Source organism: Macaca mulatta, chromosome 3 (assembly GCF_049350105.2).
Source record: "Macaca mulatta isolate MMU2019108-1 chromosome 3, T2T-MMU8v2.0, whole genome shotgun sequence".
In the NCBI taxonomy this organism is placed as follows: domain Eukaryota; kingdom Metazoa; phylum Chordata; class Mammalia; order Primates; family Cercopithecidae; genus Macaca; species Macaca mulatta.
The window spans coordinates 48,084,898-48,108,650 of NC_133408.1; the positions used below are offsets into that span (position 1 = coordinate 48,084,898).

Here is a 23,753-nt window from a genome sequence, read left to right on the forward strand (position 1 = left end):
AGGCAGCCCTGAACTCCTCGGCTCAAACAGTCCTCCTAGCTTAGCCTCCCCAGTAGCTAGGACCACAGGGGCATCCTACCAAGCCCAGTTGTTATTTTTTTGTGCGTAGATGGGATCTTGCTATGTTGCCCAGGCTAGTCCTGAACTCTTGGGCTCAAGTCCTCCCTCCTCAACCTTCCCAAGTGCTGGGATCACAGGTGTGAGCCACTGTGCCTGGCCCTAAATATTCTGTAAAGGGGTCTTGCTATGTTGCCCACACAGGTCTTCAACTCCTGGGCTCAAGTGATCCTCCCACCTCGGCCTCCCAAAGCGCTGGGACTGCAGGCGTGAGTCACCTCAGCTGGCCTTCCTATTAGGTCTCACACTCAATTCTGAGAGGGGCCTTGGTGTTACTCCCGGGCGTGGCAGTCCACTGAATGTGGGCGGTCCATACTGTTTCGGGCCTTAACTTACAGCCTATATCATCCAAGTACTGAGTGGGGTTAAAACTGAGATCTACCAATTTTCCTTAAAGATGGGGCGTTTTTGTCGAGGAAGATCAGGAATGGCGGACTTTGCATTTAGTGCGCACTGTGGCACCCACTTTTGGCTGGATATTTGGAGCAGAAAATGGTGGGAGACGATGCTTTAAAATGGTTGCTTCCATCTTCCATCCCCTAAACGCGCTTCCCAAGTCCACGTCCTGCCCGAGGAGAGGACGAAACCCCCCCGGTGAGGTCAGGAGGCCCGTAGGGGGAACACGGCTGGATGAGGACTGGCTCAGACCCCCCTACACATCCGGGGTCGCGCGATCCTCGACTTCGGCCCTCGGAAGCTCTCCCTTCGCGCCCAGAGAGCGCCTTCGCCCCCCGAGGCCGCGCTTGGCCCAGCCGAGTTCCCGTAGTTCCTAAAACTCTAGCCATTCTCGTCTCGAAAAACCGCGCGAGACTTGCGAGAACCCCGCCCCTTTCCCGTCACGCCCTGCTCTCCCCGCCCATCGCGCTCGGTTCGTTAGTTCCAGTTCGGGCCGCGAGGGGGGAGCTTTGTGCCTCGGAGGCGTGGGTGACGCAGGCGCAACGCGGGCCGCGCTCGCTACCGCCCATCCTTGGTTGTCCCACTTTTGTTCCCCTCTCTTTGGCCCTGTAACCAAGAGCTCCGTCTTCGTCTCGCCCTCCTCGTCGTCCTCGTCGCGCGCCCGCGGCCCAGGTCGCCCTGAAATCCAGCCCGTCCGAGCGCGAGTCCAACGGCCGCGGCCGCTCCCAGGTGGGGGAGGGGAGGAGCCTGGGGGGCCCCGCTGGGGCGCGAGAGGAACCGGGGGCCACGGGGGCGTGCTGGGAGACCCTCGGGGCGAGTGGAAGCATTGGAGCCGCGTCCTGAGGCCCAGGATGGTGGGGGCCGCGGAGGGCTGGCCTTGACGGGAGGGAAGCGGGCGAGGTGCCCGCGAGGGACGATCTCTTCCTCCGCTTGTCCTTTTGCACCACCCTGACCGCCCCTCCCCGGTCCCCAGGCCCCCTCAGACCGCGCCATGGGTGACAGTGATGACGAGTACGATCGAAGGCGCAGAGACAAGTTCAGAAGAGAGCGCAGCGACTACGACCGTTCCCGCGAGAGAGATGAAAGACGTCGAGGGGACGATTGGAATGACAGGTGAGCCGTTTTTAACTTCTTCTTGTCCCCATTTAATGCCGTTTCACGCCACCCGCGTCGCTTTTCTTTTTCCCCCTTGTAATTTTTATGAGGGCGAACCCTATGAAATGGCTCATTGGATCGTTTGCTGTTGTTCAGCCTATTTGTTGTTGGCCAAGTAACTAGCTGTGTGGCTTGGTTTTTTAAATTCTCAGCAGATCAGAGCAATAGAGCTAAGAGTTTGAGAATGAAGAAGCACTGTTTATACATGCACGAAAAACGTGCTTTTTTGCTTTCTTTTTGTTTTGTTATGGAGATGGGGTCTTGTTCTGCCCTGGCTGGAGTGCATTGTGGTGCAGTCATAGCAGCTTCCACCTCCTGAGCTCAACCGATCCTCCTGCCTCAGCCTCCTGAGCAGTTGGGAGTACAGGGGGAGGCCATCACTCCTGGCTAACTTTTAAAAATTGTTATTATTATTTCGAGACAGGGTCTCGCTCTGTCGGCTAGCCTGGAGTGCCGTGGCGCAGTCTTGGTTCACTGCAGCCTCCGCCTCTGGGGTTCAAGTAATTCTCCTGCCTCAGCCTCCCGAGTAGCTGGGATTGCAGGCACCCGCCACCACACCTGGCTAATTTTTGTATTTTTAGTAGAGACGGGGTTTCACCATGTTGGCCAGGCTGGTTTGGAACTCCTGACTTCAGGTGATTCACCCAGCTTAGCCTCCCAAAGTGCTGGGATTACAGGCATGAGCCACAGTACCTGGTCTAAAATTATTTTTTGTAGAGACAGAGTCTTGCTCTGTTGCCCAGGTTGTAAATTATATTTTAGGAAGATTGCTTCAGAAAAATAATAATATAGAGTTGATCTGACTGGAGAGGTTGTCAGACTATTTCCCTGACAATATATGATTAGGTTTTTTGTCACTGTTTTGCCTAAAATCTCAGAGTTTATTGGGTGGTGCTGATTGGATTGATTGATTATAAGATGTGGTTATTGACCTGAGGATGTTACAGTGTGGGCTTGGCCTGGGGGTTCAGAATGGCCATGGATGTATTCTGTAAATGAGAATACATAGCGGAAGTTATAAAGAGGATAAGCATTAAGGGAACAGATCTCTAAAGGAGGGGAGCGGTGCTGGAGGGGGTGTGTCAGGGACCCACTGGAAAGTGACACTTAGCTAGACTTAGAAAGATAAGTGGGAATTCCCCAGACACGAGTGACACGAACAGCTTGGAGTTGTGGACATAATGTGTGCTTTTAGCATATTCTAGTTTGGTTAGAGTCCTGTTTCTCAGGATGTCCGCAGACCATAGGGAGTCTCCGAGGCTAAAATTATTTTTTGTGCTAATGTTTACATATTATTGCCATTTCCACTGATGGTGCCATAGCAGTGGTGGGTAAAACTGCTGATGCTTTAGCAAACATCAAGGCAGTGACAGCAAAGAGTTTAAAAAAAAAAAAGAAAAAGCCAGCTGGGCGCGGTGGCTTATACCTGTAATCCCAGTACTTTGGGAGGCCAAGATGGGCAGATCATGAGGTCAAGAGATCGAGACTATCCTGGCCAACATTGTGAAACCCCATCTCTACTAAAAATAGAAAAAGTTAGCCAGGTGCCGTGGTATGCGCATGTAGTCCCAGCTACTCGGAAGGCTGAGACAGGAGAATCACTTGAACCTGGGAGGCAGAGGTTGCAGTGAGCCGAGATCGTACCACTGCACTCCCGCCTGGCGACAGAGCAAGACTACGTCTCAAAAAAAAAAAAAATGCCAGTTCTATCAATGGTTCTTGATGAAAGAGTAAAACATTTAATTTGATTAAATTGGACTCTTGACTGTACGTCTTTGTTTTTGACATAAAATCTCTCTCTGTTGCCCAGGCTGGAGTGCAGTGGTGCAATGTCAGCTCACTGCAGCCTCCACCTCCCCGGTTCAGGCGCTTCTCCTGCCTCAGCCTCTCGAGTAGCTGGGACTCCTGACCTCAAGTGCTTCGGCCTCTCAAAGTGCTAGGATTACAGGCCTGCATTAGTTTTCTTGAGCAAGAGTATGCATGTGATTGAGTGAGCTGAACTAACAGCTTTTTTCCATGGGACATTATTTTTACTTGAATGAATGACAAATAGTGATTGTTCATACTTGGGTATTTGGCAGACATCTTGAAAATGAACTGAGAACCTGTTACTTCAGTGTAAGCTGTCAGTATTTGTTGCCAGTGATGAAGTAGCACTTTCCAGTGAAAATTAAAATTTTGGGCCGACGCAGTGGCTCATGCCTGTAATACCAACACTTTGGGAGGAGAAGGTGGGTGGATTGCTTGAGCCCAGGAATTTGAGAACAACCTGGGCAATGTGGTGAAATCTGTCGGTACAAAAAAATACAAAAATTAGCTGGGGGTGGTGGCACATGCCTGTAGTCCCAGCTACTCAGGAGGCTGAGGCGGGAGGATGGCTTGAGCCTGGGAGGTCGAGGTGAGAGTGAGCCTTGATTGCACCACTGCACTCCAGCTTGGGCAACAGAGAAATACCTTGTCTAAAAAAAAAAAGGAAATTAAAATTTTGGAAAACTTCTATCTACTAATGTGAGCTTGACAGCTTCCCATTAAGTAAAGACTTTTTTGGTGAGATAGGCAGTGATGCTGATGCATACATTTTGATATTGTGTGAGACATATCAAAGTCCATTCAAAGGGCAAGATAGAAGAGTGCATTTTAATGTAGCAGAGAAAGAAATATTCACTGATACTATTTCAGATTGAAGGTTCTAACTAGCCTGTGAGAAACTACTTCCGTCTTGGACAAGGTAGCATAAAGAAAAGATAAAAAAGAACCTATTTCTTGTTGAATTTTGCGTAGTATCCAAAATGAATGTCTACAGTTAATCTGAAAAGGCTTTTTCAACTCCTTATTAGTGTGAGGCCTGATTATCTGTTTTTTTTTTTTTTTTAAAACGGGGTGTTACTCTGTTGCCCAGGTTGGAGTGCAGTGGCACAATCATGGCCGTGGGTCACTGCAGCCTTGACTTCCCCAGGCTCAGGTGATCCTCCCATCTCAGCCTCCTGATTAGTTGGGACTACAAGTGTATGCCACCACACCCAGCTAATTTTTTTTTTCTTTCTTTTTTTTTTTTTTGAGATGGAGTCTCACTCTGTTGCCCAGGCTGGAGTATAGTGGCATGATCTGGGCTCACTGCAACCTCTGCCTCCTGGGTTCAAGCGATTCTCCCGCCTCAGCCTCCCAAGTAGTTGGGATTACAGGTGTCTGCCACCACCCCTGGCTAATTTTTGTGTATTTAGCAGAGACAGTGTTTTGCCATGTTGGCCAGACTGGTCTCAAACTTCTGACCTCAAGTGATCTGCCCGCCTTGGCCTCCCAGAGTGCTGGGATTACAGGCGTGAGCCACCACTTCTAGCCAGCCAGCTAATTTCTGTATTTTTAGTAGAAAGGTGGTTTGACCATGTTGCCCCAGCCTGGTCTTGAACTCCTGGGCTCAGGCAATCCACCTGCTTTGGCCTTCCAGAGTGCTAGCATTCATTACAGATGTGAGCCATCATGCCCGGCCTGCCTCATTTTTCAAATAGAACAGAATATCTCAACAGATTTCAGTGTAGAAGCTATCCTCTACAAAGCCAGAACTTGGAGAGATTGGTGACAATGTAAAAACAACGCCACTTTTTCTCACCAGAATTTTTCTGGAAAATAATCACTTTTCATAAAAACATGTGATCTATTTCATCTTACTGTGTAATTTAAAAATGAAGGTTTTGGAATGTTTTGTTTTAATTTTGAATATAGTAAGTATTGATAGATGTAACCCACATAAGCAGAAACTCTTTGATGTCCTCAGTCATTTTTAAGAGTATGAAGGGGCTGAGGCAGGAGAATTGCTTGAGCCCAGGAGGCGGAGGCTGTAGTGAGCCGAGAGTGAGATTGCGCTACTGCACTCCAGCCTGAGCAACAGAGTGAGACTGTCTCCAAAAAAAAAAAAAAAAGAAGAAGAAGATGAGGATGGGGGAGGCTGGGTGACTGGTTGGGAGGTTGGTGACTGGTGGGGAGGCTGGTCGAGAGGCTGGAGTGACAGCCAGGAGCCCAAGTTAAAACAACAGTGTTGCTTACTGGCATTGAAGTAAGGGTGTGATGTGATGAGACTTGTGTTTGAGGAAGGTCCGCCTGCCAGTGGGGAGACAGAAGCGAGAGACCAGAAGCAGGTGGGCAGCCAGGGCTGCAGGAGCCACACTGGACAAGGACAAGGACTAGGACAGGTTGTGTGGGGATGGCAGAGTGTGGGACAGCTTTGATAGGCTTTGAGGCAGAGGATTAGCAGGAGCAGTAATTAGCGGTGAGGGTAGTGAATGACAGCTGGGGAGAGATGCTGTTCCGTTACAGCAGAGTGGGGAGTCAGGGGAGGAAAAGACATTTGGGCCCATAATGGTGGGATGAATAGGATTGATTCTGTTTTTTTTTTGTTTTTTGGAACGGAGTCTTGCCCTGTTGCTCAGGCTGGAGTGCAGTGGTGCGATCTCGGCTCACTGCAAGCTCCGCCTCCCAGGTTCACGCCATTCTCCTGCCTCAGCCTCTTGAGTAGATGGGACTAAGGGTGCCTGCCACCACAACCGGCTAATTTTTTTTGTATTTTTAGTAGAGACGGGGTTTCACCGTGTTAGCCAGGATGGTCTCAATCTCCTGACCTCGTGATCCACCTGTCTCAGCCTCCCAAAGTGCTGGGATTACAGGCGTGAGCCACCGTCCCCAGCCAAATAGGCTTGATTCTGACAGGTTGAATTTGAGGGGGTGATGGACTTCTAGTGGGGGATGATTTTAAGAAAGTTCTTTTTATTTTTAGAGACAGGATCTCCCTCTGTCACCCGGGCTGAATGCACTGGTGCAATCGAAGCCTGCCGCAGCCCCGACCTCCTGCCCGTGAGCGGGCCTGTAGCAGGGGTGATTCATGTGGGTCTGGAGCTTAGGTGGAAGGCCAGGCTGAGAGAACAGTTGGAGAACCATCAGTTCTTGGGTATTGGCTTAACTCACGGAGTTAGACAAGAATCTTTGTTTTGTTTTGTTTTGAGACAGGGTCTCTATTGCCAAGGCTGGAGTGCAGTGGCTTGCCCCGACTAGAGAAAAATCTTTTTCTGTTAGGAGTGAAGTTTTATAATTGTAGGCTTTTTTTTTTTTTTGAGACGGAGTCTCGCTCTGCCACCCAGGCTGGAGTGCAGTGGCCGGATCTCAGCTCACTGCAAGCTCCGCCTCCCGGGTTTTACGCCATTCTCCTGCCTCAGCCTCCCGAGTAGCTGGGACTACAGGCGCCCGCCACCTCGCCCGGCTAGTTTTTTGTATTTTTTAGTAGAGACAGGGTTTCACCGTGTCAGCCAGGATGGTCTCGATCTCCTGACCTCGTGATCCGCCCGTCTCGGCCTCCCAAAGTGCTGGGATTACAGGCTTGAGCCACCGCGCCCGGCCTATAATTGTAGGCTTTTTAGTTTGGTATTTCAGGGTGTAAGAAGGGCCTGTTTAAAGAGCGTGGCTGTGGCATATCCAGCTGCATCTTTAATTATTGTTACCTTTTTAAAAAATAAAAAAAAATTTTTTTTTTTTTTTTTTTGAGACTTGCTCTGTCGCCCAGGCTGGAGTGCAGTGGCCGGATCTGAGCTCACTGCAAGCTCCGCCTCCCGGGTTTTACGCCATTCTCCTGCCTCAGCCTCCCAAGTAGCTGGGACTACAGGCGCCCACCACCTCGCCCGGCTAGTTTTTTGTATTTTTTAGTAGAGACGGGGTTTCACCGGGTTAGCCAGGATGGTCTCGATCTCCTGACCTCGTGATCCGCCCGTCTCGGCCTCCCAGAGTGCTGGGATTACAGGCTTGCGCCACCGCGCCCGGCCTAAAAAATGTTTTATAGGGATGGGGTCTCACTATTGCCCAGGTTGGTCTTGAACTGGCCTCAAGTGATCTTCTGCCTCGGCCTCTCAAAGTGCTTGGATTACAGGCATGAGCCACCATGCCTGACCTTTAATCTTTGTTACTTGTTCTTACCTCCAGAGAGTGGGACCGTGGCCGTGAGCGCCGTAGTCGGGGTGAATATCGGGACTATGACCGGAATCGGCGAGAGCGCTTCTCGCCACCTCGCCATGAACTCAGCCCGCCACAGAAGCGCATGAGGCGAGACTGGTGAGATGGAGCGGTTTCCCTCTTCTCCCCTTCACCTCAGTTCCACTTGGGCCTCCCCTTTCTCCCCTCACCTGTGCCTAAATCTTTGTCATTTCCTTTTCTCAACTTCCCATCACCCATTGTTTCTTTGTCCCTTGAAACCCTTGTGTGGGAGACCATGCTGTGTGTACCCCTGTCTGTCTGTCCTCCTTCATGCTCTGGGGAGGTGACTCCCTTCTCTGCCTTACTTTTGTGTCCCCCACCCTCAGGGATGAGCACAGCTCTGACCCATACCACAGTGGCTATGAGATGCCCTATGCTGGGGGGGGTGGGGGCCCAACTTATGGCCCCCCTCAGCCCTGGGGCCACCCCGACGTCCACATCATGCAGCACCATGTCCTGCCTATCCAGGCCAGGTAAGGGCCGGGCTTTTCGGGAGAAGGGGGTTGGTAGGCCTGGGGGATGGATGGGGTTGCTGAAGGCCATGGTTGAAGCCAGGGAGTGGGTCAGGCCCACAGAGACATGTCGCTGGGATGGGGGTAGTAGCTGTTGGGGTTTGGGGTGATGTCCATGGTGGGCAAAGAAGGGGGGCACCTGGCTACTTTGGCCCCTGTAGCCTCCAACCCTTCCCCAACAACCAAGCCTTTCTGACTGGGGTCCCCTCCAGGCTGGGCAGCATCGCAGAGATCGACCTGGGTGTGCCGCCGCCTGTGATGAAGACCTTCAAGGAGTTTCTCCTCTCCCTGGATGACTCGGTGGATGAGACGGAGGCCGTCAAGCGCTATAATGACTATAAGCTGGATTTCCGGAGGCAGCAGATGCAGGATTTCTTCCTGGCGCACAAAGATGAGGAGTGGTGAGTGCCCCTGCTTCCCTGGATCTCTGCCCTGGCATGTCCCCCTGGCCCCGCTGGTGGAGCCGCGGCCCTGTCCTCTTCCCAGTTTCCCCTGTCCGGAACTTTCTGGGGGTGGGGGTCGGGAAGTATGACAGCATTGGCTGATGGGGTCTCCCCCTCACTTCAGCGACTGCCACGGCCCCCGCCCTGCCCTATCTCCTGTCCTGCTGTCCTCAGAGAGTGGGACACCTCCAGGCAGCAGGCCAGAGCCACCTGGCCCCTTGGGGCAGCAAACAGGCCGCTTCCCATTTGCTGGTGTTGGGTCATTGTCATCCCTGATCACCAGGACCCCGTGTGACTGTGGCATCCTCCTAAAGCGACGAGTGAATCCAGACAGGAAAAGCAAAGATCTCAGGGTCATTTGACAGAAAAAGAATTTTAATTTTTTTTTCCTTTTGTGGATGTTTTAATTTTAATCAACCATCTTTTCCCCCCTTCCTGCTCCTCCTCCTCCTCATCCTCTTTCTGCTCCTCCTCCTTGAAAAGAGCCAGAACTGGGAACTACACCCGCTCATCGACGGAGCTCGGAGCAAACCCACCTCCACCCCCACCATACCCAGCCCATACATGAGCCCCTGGGCTGAGCTGCGCGGCCCGGCCAGGCAGACAGGCAGGGCACTGCTGTGCACAATGCAGCGGTTTAGCTGAATGTGATTGCTCAGGCAGCTAGCCAGTCAGGCCCCACTGCGGAGTCCCGCGGGGCAGGGCATCTCGGCCGGGCGCCCAGCCAGGAGCCAGCCGGTGGCCCACCAGCCAGCATGGGCCCTGGGCGCCGCTAGTTAAATCTTGAGCTCTGTTTGACCAAGCGGCCAAGGTAAAGATCCTGGAGGTGATGCCTGCGGCTTTCCTTTCCTCCTCCGCCCCACTCGTGGTTCTGTTCTGTCTTCGCTGTCCCCTCTCAAATTGCTCTGTGTCTTTGTCCTAATCTCTCATGCACTTTCATTCTTCTCTGTCCCTGTTCTTGCTCCCTGCCTAACACTGCCTTCCGCCCTGTTGGTTTTTTCAGTTTCTCTCTCTTTAGTTTTTCCCTTTGTTTTGGTTTCTGGGACTTTCTCACACTTTCCCCTTTCCTCCCTTTCCCCTTTTCCTCATACTCCTCATTTCTTCTGTTTTCCCCCTGAGGTCCTATTTGAAATGTTTTATTTTTCTTTTCCTCCCTAACCTTCCAGCCCTCTCCTGTCTCTCCCCTGTGGGCAGGACCTGAGGCTCTAAAGGGCACTCCAGTCTCTCCCTTCGGTCTTTCCTGTCCCTTCACCGTCTTGCTTATCTTCCCACGGGTGGAGAAAGGTGCCCTGCCTCTGGGCTTTTGCTATCTGGCCCCCTCTGTCTTCCACCTTGGGGTGGAGGGAGTTGGCGGGAGCAGTTTTTGAATGACTGCAGTTTGGGGTTGGTGAGGAGAGGGAGGTTCTTCAGGGCCTGCTATTTCCTGAGCCTTCCTCTCTGAAGCTTTGGGAAATGACACCTTTTGACTAGTTAGTGTTTCCCAGAGACTTAAAGTGGTAAATCTGCCTCTCCAACCCTGGCGTCCCCCTGTAGTCATTGGTCTTCCCAAATCCAGAGCTCTTAGTTCCTGGTTTTCCCCCAGATCTTCTCAGAGCACAACTTCTGGTTCCCTTTGGGGTGTTGGGTGGTTCTAGTGCAACCCTATCCCCTAATCTCTCTGTTTTGATGACCTTTTGTGGGTGTGAGAGGATGGGGGCTATGCCCTGTCTTTCCTGGGCCCCTTCCCACATCCTGGCTTTGGCTTCCAGTAATTGTTTTGTCTTTCCCTCCCCCGCTTCGTTCCCAGGTTTCGGTCTAAGTACCACCCAGATGAGGTGGGGAAGCGTCGGCAGGAGGCCCGGGGGGGCCTGCAAAACCGTCTGAGGGTCTTCCTGTCCCTCATGGAGACTGGCTGGTTTGATAATCTTCTCCTGGACATAGACAAAGCTGATGCCATCGTCAAGATGCTGGATGCAGGTGTGTGGATTTGGAGGGCTGGCAGGCATTTGGGGTGGGTGTATTTGGGGACCAGGCAGATACGGGTTGACAGGAGCCAGGGCCCTGGGGTTGTGAACTCTGTTCCCTTTGTTGGTAGCTGTGATTAAGATGGAAGGAGGCACAGAGAATGATCTCCGCATCCTGGAGCAGGAGGAGGAGGAGGAACAGGCAGGAAAGCCTGGGGAGCCTGGCAAGAAAGAGGAAGGACGGGCTGGAGCAGGCCTTGGGGACGGGGAGCGTAAAACAAACGACAAGGACGAGAAGAAGGAAGACGGCAAGCAGGTCCGAGCGCCGGGCCTCTAGTGCTGCCTCGGGGTCCAAAGGAGCTACAAGTGCGGGGCTGTGTTCTGGGAGGGGTGGAGAAAATGAACCTGTGGCCTCAGCTGTCAGGGTGGTGGCCCTCTGATAAAGGTGGAAGGGGAGGTTTGACATCCCCAGTGGTTGTCTCTTCCCATAGTCCGAGAATGACAGTTCTAATGATGACAAAACGAAGAAGTCGGAGGGTGACGGGGACAAGGAAGAGAAGAAAGAAGACTCTGAGAAAGAAGCCAAAAAGGTGAGGTGTCTATGACCTGGGGTCAGAGTGTCGTTGCTGGGGTCCTGGCACACTGACTTGTCCCTTCCGCTGTGGCTTGCCCAGAGTAGCAAGAAGCGGAACCGGAAGCACAGCGGGGACGACAGCTTTGATGAGGGCAGTGTGTCGGAGTCCGAGTCGGAGTCCGAGAGCGGCCAGGCTGAGGAGGAGAAGGAGGAGGCCGGTAGGGTTTCTTTTGTGCTTCTAAAGTGCATTCTAATGCGGGTGGGGAGGTGAGCGGTTGGTGACATTGATGTGGGAGGGAGGGTGGCTTTTAGGGGAAAGCTTCTCTATCCTCCCCATCAAAATCAGTAATAAAAATGCACCAACTCCTTCCTACCCCTTCCTGCCCAGAAGAAGCGCTCAAGGAGAAGGAGAAGCCCAAGGAAGAAGAATGGGAGAAGCCCAAGGATGCCGCCGGGCTGGAGTGCAAGCCGCGGCCGCTGCATAAGACCTGCTCCCTCTTCATGCGCAACATTGCGCCCAACATCTCCCGGGCTGAGATCATCTCCGTGAGTGGGGACCCATGGAGTCGGGGCAGGGCCGATGGAGAAGTGGAGGGCAGAGGGAAGGCAGTGGGGCCCTGCCTGTGACAGATGCCCCCATTTCACCTGTTAGGGAGGCCCCTTCCCCAGGGCCCATGGCCTCTGAGGACTAGTCCTGATCACGCCATTGGCTTTCAGGTGCTGGTGTTTGAAGCCCTTTAGTGGTTTTTCCCTGCCCAAGGATGGGAAGAGTGACAAAGCAGTTAGTCCTAGGGTTCTGAGGACAGTGGGGGATTGGAGGAAGAAGCGAGTGAATCCTTGAGTCACTACATGGGGCTGGTTTTCTGCTTCTTGCAGCTTTGTAAAAGGTACCCAGGCTTTATGCGGGTGGCGCTCTCAGAGCCCCAGCCAGAGAGGAGGTGAGTAACTCGTTGTGTTGGAGGGAAAAGTGCAGGGGAATGTTAATGGCCAACACCAACTCCCTTGCTTGACTGTGCTAACATTTTCTTTCTTATGTAGGTTTTTCCGTCGTGGCTGGGTGACCTTCGACCGCAGTGTTAACATTAAAGAGATCTGTTGGAACCTGCAGAACATCCGTGTGAGTGCTCCGGGTGGGACTGTGGGGAAGAGGAAGGGAGGCTCTCTATGCCCCACGGGACCTCTGCATGACTTTGTTCGTCTGATAGGCCAGTTGTTCTGCATCCTCTTTGACCGTTTCGTCTGCCTACATTGTCTCTGGGCAAGGCTCTAGGGCTGTTACCATGGACAGGACCTATGTGGTCCCCGTCCCCAGGGAGCTTGCAGTCTGATCAATCGCTGGTGCTCAAGAGGGGAGGGTCTTAGAGCTGCTACTTCTCCAGCAAGTGGGGTAAGTGGGATAAGCTTCCAATGATGTCTGCCCTCCAGCTCCGGGAGTGCGAGCTGAGCCCTGGTGTGAACAGGGACCTGACCCGGCGCGTTCGCAATATCAATGGCATCACCCAGCACAAGCAGATTGTGCGCAACGACATCAAGCTGGCAGCCAAGCTGATCCACACGCTGGACGACAGGACCCAGCTTTGGGCCTCAGAACCAGGGACGCCTCCCCTGCCAACGGTCAGTGACTCCCCAAAGGACTTTGTCAGAAGCAGCTGATGGTGCCTCTGCTGTGGGCACCTCTGACCTCACCTATCTGTAGCCTTAACCCCCTTGCACCCACTTGCCTGCTCACTCATTTGTCCCTCCCTGTGTGGGTAGCACCTTCTCCAGCTTCCAGCAGAACGGGGGGATGCTAGTGATCATTTGTGGCTGGGGTGGAACAAAAGCTAAAATGAAGACAAATCTCAAGGGGGCAAAAGGCGCCAGTTATGTCCAGTGAACTCTTGTTCTCTCGCTGCTCTTTCACTTGTAGAAGGTCTCAGGTTACCTCCCCTGAAGGTCTTTCTCTGCCTTACTTGCCTCTGGTCTTCCTCCCACCAGAGCCTGCCCTCACAAAACCCGATCTTGAAGAATATCACCGACTACCTGATCGAGGAAGTGAGCGCTGAGGAGGAGGAGCTGCTGGGGAGCAGCGGGGGCGCCCCTCCTGAGGAGCCTCCTAAGGAAGGGAACCCGGCAGAGATCAACGTGGAGCGGGATGAGAAGTTGATCAAGGTGCCAGTGGCAGCACGGGGCACGTGGGGGCTCAGGTGGTGAGGGCAGGAGCTGAGCACTCGCACTCACTTCCCTTAGGTCTTGGACAAGCTCCTCCTTTACCTGCGCATCGTGCATTCCTTGGATTATTACAACACCTGTGAGTACCCCAATGAGGACGAGATGCCCAATCGCTGTGGCATCATCCACGTTCGGGGGCCCATGCCACCCAACCGCATCAGTCACGGGGAAGGTGAGCTCCAGGTTCCCCTTTGTCGCCGGCTGCCCCTGGCCTCGGTCCTCCAGCCCCTTGCCATCGTCCTTCCTTCTGGCTTCCTTCCCAACCTTCCTTCCTCTGTTCCCAAACCACAGTGCTGGAGTGGCAAAAGACGTTTGAGGAGAAGCTCACGCCATTGCTGAGTGTGCGGGAGTCGCTCTCAGAGGAAGAGGCCCAGAAGATGGGGCGCAAAGACCCGGAGCAGGAAGTGGAGAAGTTTGTCACCTCCAACACGCAGGAACTGGGCAAGGATAAGTGGCTGTGTCCTCTCAGTGGCAAGAAATTCAAGGTCTGGGATGTTGGAGAATGGCCGTGCTACAGTGGTGGGAGGTGGGGTTGAGACAGGAAGCCCCCTAAAGGCCCCTAAAGGGCAGGGGTGGGGGAACTGCTCACTGGACTGGCAGGTGGGAGCTGGAAATCCTTCCAGGTCGGGCCTGGGAGCGAGGCAACCATTACCTGGCTGTCCTGACCCCGCTCCTCTCTCCACCCAGGGTCCTGAGTTTGTGCGCAAACATATCTTCAACAAGCACGCAGAGAAAATTGAGGAAGTGAAAAAGGAGGTGGCGTTTTTTAACAACTTCCTCACTGATGCCAAGCGCCCAGCTCTGCCTGAGATCAAGCCAGCCCAACCACCTGGCCCTGCCCAGAGTAAGATACGATCCATGAAGGTCGCATGTCCCCTCTCCCTTGATTACCCAGGGACTCCCATTTCTCTTTAACATGTCACCCCGAAAAGTTTCTGCCCCATCCTCAGGCCATAGCCCTAGAAGTCAATTGTACCCATCCCCCTCCCACCCCCGCAGTAATTCATGTCCCTGTCCGTGTTGTACTCCCCCCAGGTTTGACCCCGGGACTCCCCTACCCACACCAGACTCCCCAGGGCCTTATGCCCTACGGTCAGCCCCGGCCCCCGATCTTGGGCTACGGAGGTAAGTACAGGAGGGAGATGAAGGGGCTTGGTGAGTGTGTGGCGTTGGGAGAAGGAAACAGGATGGAGTTGAGGACATAGTTTTGCAACTCAACACTAATCTCTGTCATAGCTGGTGCTGTCCGCCCTGCAGTCCCCACAGGAGGCCCTCCATACCCCCACGCCCCATATGGTGCTGGTCGAGGGAACTACGATGCCTTCCGAGGCCAGGGAGGTTATCCTGGGAAACCTCGCAACAGGTAAGGAGAAGGGCAGATGTGAAACCTCGCAACAGGTAAGGAGGGCAGACACCCAAGCTTTGTTGCTGCCTGCAAACTCCCTTTTGGGAGCCCCCAGCTCTCATCCTTTACCTCTCATTTCACAGGATGGTTCGTGGAGACCCAAGGGCCATTGTGGAATATCGGGACCTGGATGCCCCAGACGATGTTGATTTCTTTTGAGCCGTCCACCGTTCCTCACTCCTGTATCCATACTCGTGACTACCTTGTCCCATCCAGCTCTGATAATTTTTTGTACGATCAGCCTTACTGCCAATAAAAGCACTTCCACAGGGCTCCTGACTCTCGTGTGTTACATACCTCCCCCATCCTTCCACAGTAACTCCTGAGGTGTTGCTCAGCCCTGCCACTTTTATTATTGATGTCAAAAGCGCCAGGCTCTGCAGGGACACCAGTGGGAGGTACAAAGGTGCATGTCTGGGACCCGAGAATCTCAGTTCTGTAACTTTGCCCTCAGTCCAAGGTGTGTTGCTGCTGTTGGGAGCTAAGGCTGGTCAAGCACAGGTTGTAGAAGGAGTTGGGGTCAAAGGCTGCACTCACCTCTTGCCAGCCCACCCACCCAGCAGCTTGTAGTTCACTGGGGCTTTTTGGAGTGCCCCAGTAGTGAGGGTCCAATACCAGGACATAGTCTTCCGTTCCTGACCCGATGCAGATTCCCAGCAAGGCCTTAGACCTGGCATCCGCGTCCCCTCCAACCATGACTGGGCCCCCGCCCCCTGCGAAGTGGGAGTAAAGCTTCTCCAGCTCCCCATGCAGCCCCGCTCCCCGGGGTACGTGGCAGAGGCGCCCCTGGGGCCCTCCGAAGTGAGCGAGGCAGAGGCTGGCCTCCACGCAGCCGATCCAGTCCCGGGAGCCCCGGAAGCCGGGGGGCTTGTCACCCATGTCCTCCAGGGCCGCCTGCACGGCGGCCAGTCCGGGTACGCCTGCGGGCTGGCCCTCCGGCCACGAGCACAGCGTCTGCAGAGTGCGGTAGCCGCAGCCCCAACCGCGATCGTCTAGGCCGTCGCAGCCGTAGTGGTAGTAGAGGTAGTGGCCCGAGAGCAGCGCCAGGCGGGCAGGGCCGCGGCTCGGCGGAGGCAGGCCCACGTGGACGTCCCTCAGCAGCTCCAGGGCGGTGGGCGGGAGCGGAGGTCCCAGGCCAGGCACAGCGTCCTCCTAGCGGCGCAGAGCGACCTCAGGCCCCAACACTTCCTTTCGGCTCCGGGTCTTTGGTCAGCTGCCGCAGGACTGGCGCGCAGGCTGGGGACGCGCTCCCCCGGCCTCGTTGATCACTGCAGGCAGCAAGCGGCAACCACCTAGCGGCATCGACCCAGGAGCTCCCACAATGCTCCGCCGCGCCCCGCCCCTCCGCCCCTCCGCCCCTCCGCCCCTCCGCCCCTCCGCCCCTCCGCCCCTCCGCCCCTCCGCCCCTCCGCCCCTCCGCCCCTTCGCCGTGCCAGCCTGACGACCCGCGGCCCTCATTGCGCAGGCGCGAGCTCCGCCCGGCGGGGCAGGGCGGGGGATTGGCGTTCGCTGGAATGAGCAGGCGCCTTGGGGCCGCCTCGGAGCTCGCCTGTTTCTTGACCTGCAGCCCCGCTCCTGCATAGACTCGGCCCTCGTGATTCCGGCGTTCTGCCCCTACCCCTAGCTCCCTAGTTGCGCACACTCCCGTGGCTGTAACAGTTTATTGGCAGCCCAGAGGGGCGAAGGCACCGCGGGGGAGGGAGCTCAGTCCGAGACATGCAGAGGACCGGGAGCCCCGGGGGACGTCGGGGGTGGGGTGTGGATGGGTAGGGTCTGGGGCTCCTCTGTGTTATAGCCCAGCCCTGAAATAAATAGTATATACAGCTAGGAGGCCGGGCGGAGCGGGGGACTTGGGGGTCCCGCCGGGGTCACAGGTCTGAGCAGCGATCCTGCTTGCTGTAGTGGTCGAACTGGTTCTTCCAGTGCACCATGTAGGAGCTCCAGCGGTGGAACTCGGCCTTCCACTGGCGCTCCGCCTCGTCGAGCGTGTCTGCGGCCAGGGCGCCCGGCGAGGCGGGGGGGAGGACGGTACGAAGAAGGTCGGGGATCGGACATTTGGGCGGGTGGGTGGGGGCATGAGTGCAGGGAGGACGCACGGAGAAATGCAGGCGACCACGTGGGACGGTGGCAAGAAGATCAGGAGAATGAGCGAAAGACGAGAGGGAGGATGAGGGCAGAGGCGGGGCCAGAGAAGGACAGCAGGAAGGAGAGAGGAGGAGAAAAGAATGACCGGAAGACAGGGGAACAGAGGGGACAGGAGGGGGAGGTTGGGGGAAAAAGAAGAGACAGAAATGGTTGACCGTTATAGCCCCAGTGGGGGGTGCTACCCAGCCCAGGGCCTCCCTCTCCCCCCCAGTGTCAGGCTCAGGTTCCAAAAGATAATTTTATAAAAGAATACTGGCTTTTCCATTTCCATTCAAACAACAAAAGCGTGGGGGTCCCTGAGAAGGGTGGGAGGCACGGTCCCCTCCTCCTGCCCTGTCCAGTGTGAGTCTCTTGGTTTGAGGAGGGAGGGGGCACTGGGTCTGAGATCCCTGAGTGGGGCCCTTCCCCACTGTCCGACCACTCATTAGAGGAGGGGCCCCTGTGGCCGTAGGGGAAGAGGCCGTGGTGACAGCCGCAGGAGGTGGGAGAGGAGGAGGAGGAGAAGCTGGTGGAGGAGGAGGAGGGGCAGGGGGAGGCCGGGCCTCGGAGCAGCCTCCCCATGGGTGAAGCCTGGGCAGGTGCTGGGAGCCTCCGAGGCTAGGGGGAGAAGAGAGGGGTTACACCTGGCCAGCTCCCACTCCCCTCCTCCCAGCCGCTGCCCGCTGGCCCCTGCGTACCGGTGGCGCTGAGCAATTTGGGGAGGAAACGGTTCCAGAAGGCGCAGGCCTGGGCGCGCAGCCCCCGCCGCACCTCCAGCGGCCGCAGGTCCAGACTCACGTACTGCTGAGCCCCCGCCGTGTACGGGGGCCATTGCGGGCCCTTGGGGTCTCGGGGCTCATTGGGGTCCCTGCGGAAGGAAGGGAAGGCTCAGTCCAGACGGGCAGTGGGAGGAGGCGGCCCCCAACCCCACGGGACCCGGACTCTTCAGTTCTGCGGAGAGCCCCAGAGATCTCGTCCCCTCCCTCCCACCACCAAGTCACTTCTTTCCCTTCTCCAGTGCGCCCGGTCATGGGGTCTTCCCTTCCGCCTATGCTCCCTGTCTCCTCTCCGTTTCCCTCAGCTTTTCTGTTCCATCTGTTTCTCCCACTAAAAAAATGGCTAGGATGTCTTAAGCCCTTCCTAAATAACCAGGACGGGTCCTATGTCTACAAACATCACATTTTTTTTTAACAACCACCATCCGATGCTGGATTTCATTGTCCTCTTCTTGATCCAGGTAAACAGGTGTGTGTGTGAGAGAATGTGTCACTGCTAGTGAATCATCACTGGTTTGGTTTAATCCAGCTCCAACTGCTTTGTCTTGGTCTGCCGTCTTTTTTTTTTTTTTTTTTTTTCTAGAGATAGGGTAGCTCAGGCTGGAGTGCAGTGGCACCGTCATAGCTCACTGCAGCCTCAACCTCCCAGGCTCAAGCAATCCTCCTGCCTCAGCTTCCCAAGTAGCTGGGACTACAGGCACGAGCCACCATACCTGGCTAAGTTTTGTATTTTTTTTTTTCTTTGTAAGAGTCGGGGTCTTGTTATGTTGTCCAGTCTGGTCTCAAACTCCTGGCCTCAAGGGATCCTCCCACCTTGGCCTCCCAAAGGGCTGAGATTACAGGGGTGAGCCACTGTGCCCACCCCCTCCGTGTCTATCTCGTCTCTTCCTCACTTTTCTTTGCCTCTGTCTCTGCAAGACTCCCTCTGCCTACTCTGTCTCCTTTCTTTTGCTCTCCCCTTTTATCTCCTTTGTGAGCATGTCCCTCTCTGGCTGTCCTATCCTGCCCCTGTCCCACCCGTCCTTTCTGTCTGTGTGTGTCTGCCTCTTTGTGGGTGTCTCCCCACCCCCGTCTCCTGTCCTCCCCAGCCTCCTCTCCCTCTGCACTGCTGACCCTGTGCGGGCGAAGTTGGCCCAGTATCGCATGAGTCGCTGGGCGAAGATTTTCTCCTCCGTGGTGTAGTTTCGAGAAGGGTCCAGGGGGATCCCAAAGATGAACTCGATCTCGTAGCCGTGGGGCACCCCCATCCACAGGGGCCAGGAGAGCGTGGAGGCACGGTGTTCGAAGACGTAGGCGTAGACCCGGGCACCCTGGGCAGCCAGTCGCCCAGCCAGCTGGGCCACGGGGCACACGACATTGTGGTCGCCCACCACATCGCTCAGGGCCTCCCTCAGGCGTGCCGGGTCCTCGGGATGCAGCCAGTCTGTGTAATGCAGGACCACAGCCTCGGCTGCCAGGTCACTTACCTGGGGGACCCCGACCCGCACCCCGGCCAGGAACTCGGCCCGGCTGATGAGAGACTCGTTGTCTTTGCTGAAGCCTGGGGCCCCGTAAACCAGAAAATATGAGCCCTCATCCTTCACCACACCCACCAGCACCTGGGGGTGAGGGAGAGCGGGGTGGGATGGAGGGACAGGCACAGACAGACAAGTAGACAGAAACAGATGGACAGACAAAGAGCCAGAGAGATGAACAGTTACAGACCTGGAACCATAGACAGAGAGAGGATGAGATCGGGGGAGGGACTCAGAGAAACAGAAAATAGACCCATGGAGGCTTTCCTGTCTGCCCTGCCGACCACCCTGGGATCTGAGCCCTCAGGGAGGACTTCTGGGACTTCTGGGAATGGGTCTAGAGAAGCCCTCATGCTTGGGTCCCTGGGGGGAAGGGAGGGACTGTTGGGACCCAGAGGAGCCAGCTTCACCCCCACTAGTTACCTGCAGGCCGTGGAAGTCTCCCGCGTTGATAAGGGCCTCTGGGGTGTCACTGAGGAAGTCTCCATCTACCACAGGTACGAAGGAGAACCGGAAGACGCTTTCTTGAGGCAGCACATGCCATTCATTGTTCACCAGGACCTGCGCTGGTCGTGTCCGAAGGCAGGCTACTAGCTCTGTGTCATTCCCACCAGTGCCGCCTGGGGGACAGCCCACAAGGTGGGCCAGCTGTGTGGCCCTGCGGCGGGCCTCTCCCATGCCCACCGTGGCCCAGGGTCCATTGGGGGCACCGCTTTGCAGCACGGCCCTGTGGAACAGACCCCGGCTGGGCGGGGACAGCAGATGCATGCCCACTGAGGCAGCACCCGCACTCTCCCCAAACAGCGTCACTGATGTCGGGTCCCCCCCGAAGGCTGCCACGTTCTCCTGCACCCACTGCAGGGCCAGCCTCTGATCCAGGAGACCCACATTCCCCGGGGCCTCTCGGCTCCCGGGCAGGGCCAGGAAGCCAAAGGCTCCCACCCGGTAGTTCATGGACACCAGCACAGTCCTCTCGGCCTGTACCAAGAAGCGGCCATCATAGACGTCTAAGGAGGAGGCCCCACTGTAGAAGCCACCCCCATAGATCCAGACGAGAACAGGGGTGGGGGATGTAGGCCGGGGGTATGGTGTCCACACGTTGAGGTAGAGGCAGTCCTCGCTCAGCTCACGGTTGGGGTTCCACATCTCGGTGCCCTCAAAACCTGGGTATAAGGTATCCACATACTGGTAGCAGACACTCTGGAAGGTTGTAGCATCTACCACCCCTGACCAAGGCTGCTTGGGCTCCGGTGGCAGAAAGCGACGAGGTCCCGTGGGTGGCTCCGCAAAGGGGATGCCCAGGAAAGCAGAGACGGGGCCCCCGGGGGTCTTCAGACGAATGCCCCGCAGCCGGCCCCCACGCACAGTCACCAGCAGCTCTGCATCCTCCCGGCCCTCAGCCCCCACTCCTCCTCCCAGGAGCCAGAGAAGGAGGAGAAGGAGTGGGGAAGCCAGGGAAAGCGTGTGCAGGGGACACTGCGGGGGCCTCATGGCTGCAGGGCAGGCGGTGTCTGCTGGGAGAAAGAAAGGGAAAGGGTGAAAGGTCGGTCGAGAAGCCAGGAGGGAGGAGATTAGGACATGGTCGGCCCAAGGGTTATCGCTCAGCTGCAGAGGAGGTGGGGCAGGTTGGCAAAGATGAGGGGAGACAGGGAGGGAGGGAAGGAGACAGGCAGAGACAAGGACACAGGCCATTGGGCAGGAGGGGACGGAGATCAGGCAGACACCCACATCCAGACAAATGAACAGAGAAGAGCACCCTCTCTACCCCCCAGGAGTCCGCCGCCCTCACCTCTTCCCCGAACTGGGCCGAGCCCAGCTCGTGCAGTGCGGGCACCAGAGGCCTCAGTCCACGCACAGGCCACCCGACAGGGGCGCGGCCTCACGGACGGGCGGTGCCGCTGGGGGAGCTTGCTGCGGCCTGAAGGCGCAGCCCCGCTCTCCTGCGTTGGCCAGGCCCGGGGCCCTGGGGGACGGTGGGCTGGGCATTCAGGGTGTGGAAGCCTTAGGTCCCGGGGTCCCCCAAATCCTGTCTAGTCCACTCCCCCCCAACCCTGCCCCATCTCATCCAATGTCTGGCACCGAGCACTGATGCCCGCGGGTTCCCATCAGCTGCGCACGCTCCCAGCCCAGCCCCAGCAAACAGGCTAGCCAGCCCGTGTCCCCCAGGACTCGAGAGCCCCCATCCGTCTGAAGCTGCCGTGCACGCCGCCGCCGGCGGAGGGCAGTAGAGACCGAGAAAAGGTTGGCGCTCCCCGCCCCGAGCCGGGAACCTGGAGCCGGGAACTTGGGGTGGGGGACTGGGGGATCAAGGGCCTTGCGGAGCCGCCTGAAGGGCGAGCCAGGACGCTTGTGTTCCCGGGGCTCCGGAGATCCCCGGCTGCAGGGGCGGGGGCGCTATTTTGGGGGCAGCAGCTGTTACGGTTCCGGCATCTCCAGCCAAAGGATCAAAATTCCCCGGGTGGGAACTCCCCCCTCTCCCGCCGGTCACCCCTCGCCCAGCCCCCACTGTCCTGAGCTGGGGGTGGTGATGCTGCTGGAGATTAACTAGGAAACCCAAGTGGCGCTAATTATAACTCGGGGCTTCCGCTGAGCCTCCCCTTCCCAAAAAATAGAGATGGAGTCTCCGCAGGAGGGGGCGTCCTGGGCCTGGGAGGGGGCCTCTGCGGGGCGCTGCGCAGGGGCGCTGGGCTTGCGGCCCTGTGGATGGGGGTTCCCAGCCCGGCGCCGGGAACCTGCGCAGCTCGGGTACCGCCCCAATCAGGGGGTGTCTTCCAGTGGCCCCGGACTAGGGAGCGATCGGGGAAAGGGCGCTCGGGGGTCCCCGCAGGAATCGGAGCGCAGAGGCGGCGGGCTTGAGCTCCTGCGTGGGCGTCGGTGAGTGTGAAGCGGCCGGGGAAGAGTTCCGGACGAGTGCTGGGCAGCGGAGGGCGGCGCTGGGCAGGCCCGGCGACGCGGGAGCCGTCCCGTTAGGGGGGCCTGGACCCTTCGGGGAGCGCACGGTGTCCCGGACGCGGGCCGGAAGGAGTGTCCCGGGCGGGGAGGGAGACTCACCTGAGGCGGCCGAGCCGGGCCGGGCCGGGCCGCGCCGGGAGCTGGAGGCGGCCGATGTTCCCCGGCGCAGGCTGAGCCGACTCTGACAGCCGCCGCCTCCGGCCCCCCACACACACCCCCTGCGGGCTGCACAGCGCCCCCGCCCGCCCCCGCCCACTGTCTCCGCCCCCGCCCCTCCCCGCTTCCCCGGGCGGCCACCTCCCCTCTCTCTCCCTCCCTCGGAGCCGAGACCCGGAGACCCCGGGGCCCAGACGCACTCCAGTGCCAGACGCCGACCGACGACAGACGCGCAGTGACAGACGCGACCCAAAGACCTGCAGCGGCGGAGCAGACACCCACGTGACAGACAGACGGACAGAAGCCCGTGGAGACAGACACGCGCAGACGGACGACCTCATGCAGCGACAGGCACAGACAAACGCAGGCACCGACTTTCACAGACGGACGGACACACTTGGACACCCTGATGGTCTCGCTCGAGGCTGGGGAAGTTAGCGCAAGGCCAAGGGGCCATGCATCCACGGCCACGACAGAGACAGGGGTGGCATGGTTGGAGAGGCATGTGGGAGTGTGGCCGAGGACCGTCCCGTTAGGGGTCCAGGTGGCACTGGTGCAGAAATGGTGACGTGGGACACTCCTGGGGATGAAGGGACACCTGTGGGAATGGAGGTGTAAACATGGGATCGCGAGTGGAAATGAGGTGGGGGGGCATGGAGACAGGAGACTCCCGGGGGGAGGAAAGGGTGACTCGGGGACACCTGAGAAGGCAGGCCAGCGTGGTGGCACGCGCAAGGCTGCGGGTCGAGGCCGCACTCCGCGGTGGCAGTGGAAACTTCTGGAATCCCCGCGGGTGGGTCTGCGCTGGTTCCCTGACGGGTGACCTCGGACTTTCGTCACCAGGGTCCGGTCGGGGCATGACATCACCAGGCCTAGCATTCATTGGCCGCACTGCTGGCAGGTGGGAGCGGCCTGGCCCGGGCGCCCCTAGTCTGCTCCAAGGGGCCTGACCCGCGCAGATTGCCCCCCGCCCCGCCCTCCAGGAGGTCACCCGTGTGGACAGGGCTGCTGCAGCAGGGTCCCCACACCAGAGGTGCAGGCGGCAATACCGCGCGGCGCCCGCTTTCCGGAGGCTGCGGGCTCGGGAACCCCCAGGCCCCCGCGTGGGAGAGCGGCCGGCGCAGGCCAGCGTCGGGGCGTGCGTGCGCGCGCGCGGCGGTGCGGGGCGCGGCGTGGGATGGGCGCGTGCGCGCACGCTCGCTCTGGCTGCCTCGCGCCCCGCAGCGCCCCGGGAACGCGTGCGCCGCCGCTTGGGACCGCGAGCGCTGGGTCTCGGGGCCTCGCAGGGGTTGAATCCGGAGTCTTGCCTGTCCCTGGGCCGCGCGGTTCCCGGCTTTCCAAGCTGGGCGCGCCCCACGCCCGCTAGCCCCACGGGAACCGGGTCCCGCAGGCATGGACACTCGCACTCTGCTCGCTGGAGACGGCCGCCAGGTGGCGCAAAAAGCAGCCGCTTGGGCCTTGGA

The 23,753-nt window shown here is 57.6% G+C and overlaps 3 protein-coding genes across 29 annotated transcripts; 1 reads left to right on the forward strand and 2 right to left on the reverse strand.

Annotated features, from left to right (window-relative positions):
- The first annotated feature begins 1,064 nt into the window (after positions 1–1,064).
- On the forward strand, positions 1,065–15,040 carry SRRT (serrate, RNA effector molecule). 12 transcript variants are annotated; one of them, XM_077996472.1, is made up of 20 exons: positions 1,065–1,242; positions 1,487–1,626; positions 7,630–7,758; positions 8,007–8,153; positions 8,405–8,593; positions 10,422–10,591; positions 10,710–10,894; positions 11,070–11,168; positions 11,253–11,370; positions 11,541–11,698; positions 12,029–12,090; positions 12,191–12,269; positions 12,578–12,766; positions 13,130–13,303; positions 13,382–13,535; positions 13,655–13,848; positions 14,051–14,207; positions 14,363–14,488; positions 14,600–14,726; positions 14,852–15,040. In XM_077996472.1, exons 2-20 carry the CDS (start codon positions 1,505–1,507, stop codon positions 14,925–14,927), a joined length of 2,655 nt encoding a protein of 884 aa, XP_077852598.1. In that variant the 5' UTR covers positions 1,065–1,242; positions 1,487–1,504; the 3' UTR covers positions 14,928–15,040. The 12 variants fall into 12 exon arrangements, with proteins under 12 accessions (XP_077852598.1, XP_077852600.1, XP_014989986.1 ...); XM_077996474.1 differs by having other exon boundaries at positions 14,621–14,726; XM_015134500.3 differs by having other exon boundaries at positions 14,387–14,488.
- Positions 15,041–15,098: 58 nt separating this feature from the next.
- UFSP1 (UFM1 specific peptidase 1) lies at positions 15,099–16,029 on the reverse strand. Its single transcript, NM_001194350.3, has one exon. It carries the CDS (start codon positions 15,645–15,647, stop codon positions 15,219–15,221), a length of 429 nt encoding a protein of 142 aa, NP_001181279.2. The 5' UTR covers positions 15,648–16,029; the 3' UTR covers positions 15,099–15,218.
- Positions 16,030–16,415: 386 nt separating this feature from the next.
- On the reverse strand, positions 16,416–23,434 carry ACHE (acetylcholinesterase). Of its 16 annotated transcripts, XM_028845023.2 has the most exons (6): positions 22,992–23,434; positions 22,491–22,888; positions 19,606–20,693; positions 18,782–19,266; positions 17,591–17,760; positions 16,416–17,510 (listed from the first exon to the last, which is right to left on the reverse strand). In XM_028845023.2, exons 1-6 carry the CDS (start codon positions 23,171–23,173, stop codon positions 17,338–17,340), a joined length of 2,496 nt encoding a protein of 831 aa, XP_028700856.2. In that variant the 5' UTR covers positions 23,174–23,434; the 3' UTR covers positions 16,416–17,337.
- Between the last annotated feature and the right edge of the window lie 319 nt (positions 23,435–23,753).

Excerpts from the sequence above, each read along its gene's own strand:
- ACHE (XM_028845021.2), bottom strand. The coding sequence starts at position 23,169 with ATGCTAGGCCTGGTGATGTCATGCCCCGACCGGACCCTGGTGACGAAA. Across the intron at positions 19,267-19,605 it reads GAGACTTCCACGGCCTGCAG|GTGCTGGTGGGTGTGGTGAA; the intron begins GTAACTAGTGGG and ends CCTCACCCCCAG. Across the intron at positions 17,761-18,781 it reads GCCAACTTCGCCCGCACAGG|GGACCCCAATGAGCCCCGAG; the intron begins GTCAGCAGTGCA and ends TTCCTTCCGCAG.
- SRRT (XM_077996472.1), top strand. The coding sequence starts at position 1,505 with ATGGGTGACAGTGATGACGAGTACGATCGAAGGCGCAGAGACAAGTTC. Across the intron at positions 11,371-11,540 it reads GGAGGAGAAGGAGGAGGCCG|AAGAAGCGCTCAAGGAGAAG; the intron begins GTAGGGTTTCTT and ends CTTCCTGCCCAG. Across the intron at positions 13,536-13,654 it reads CCGCATCAGTCACGGGGAAG|TGCTGGAGTGGCAAAAGACG; the intron begins GTGAGCTCCAGG and ends CCCAAACCACAG.
- UFSP1 (NM_001194350.3), bottom strand. The coding sequence starts at position 15,647 with ATGGGTGACAAGCCCCCCGGCTTCCGGGGCTCCCGGGACTGGATCGGC.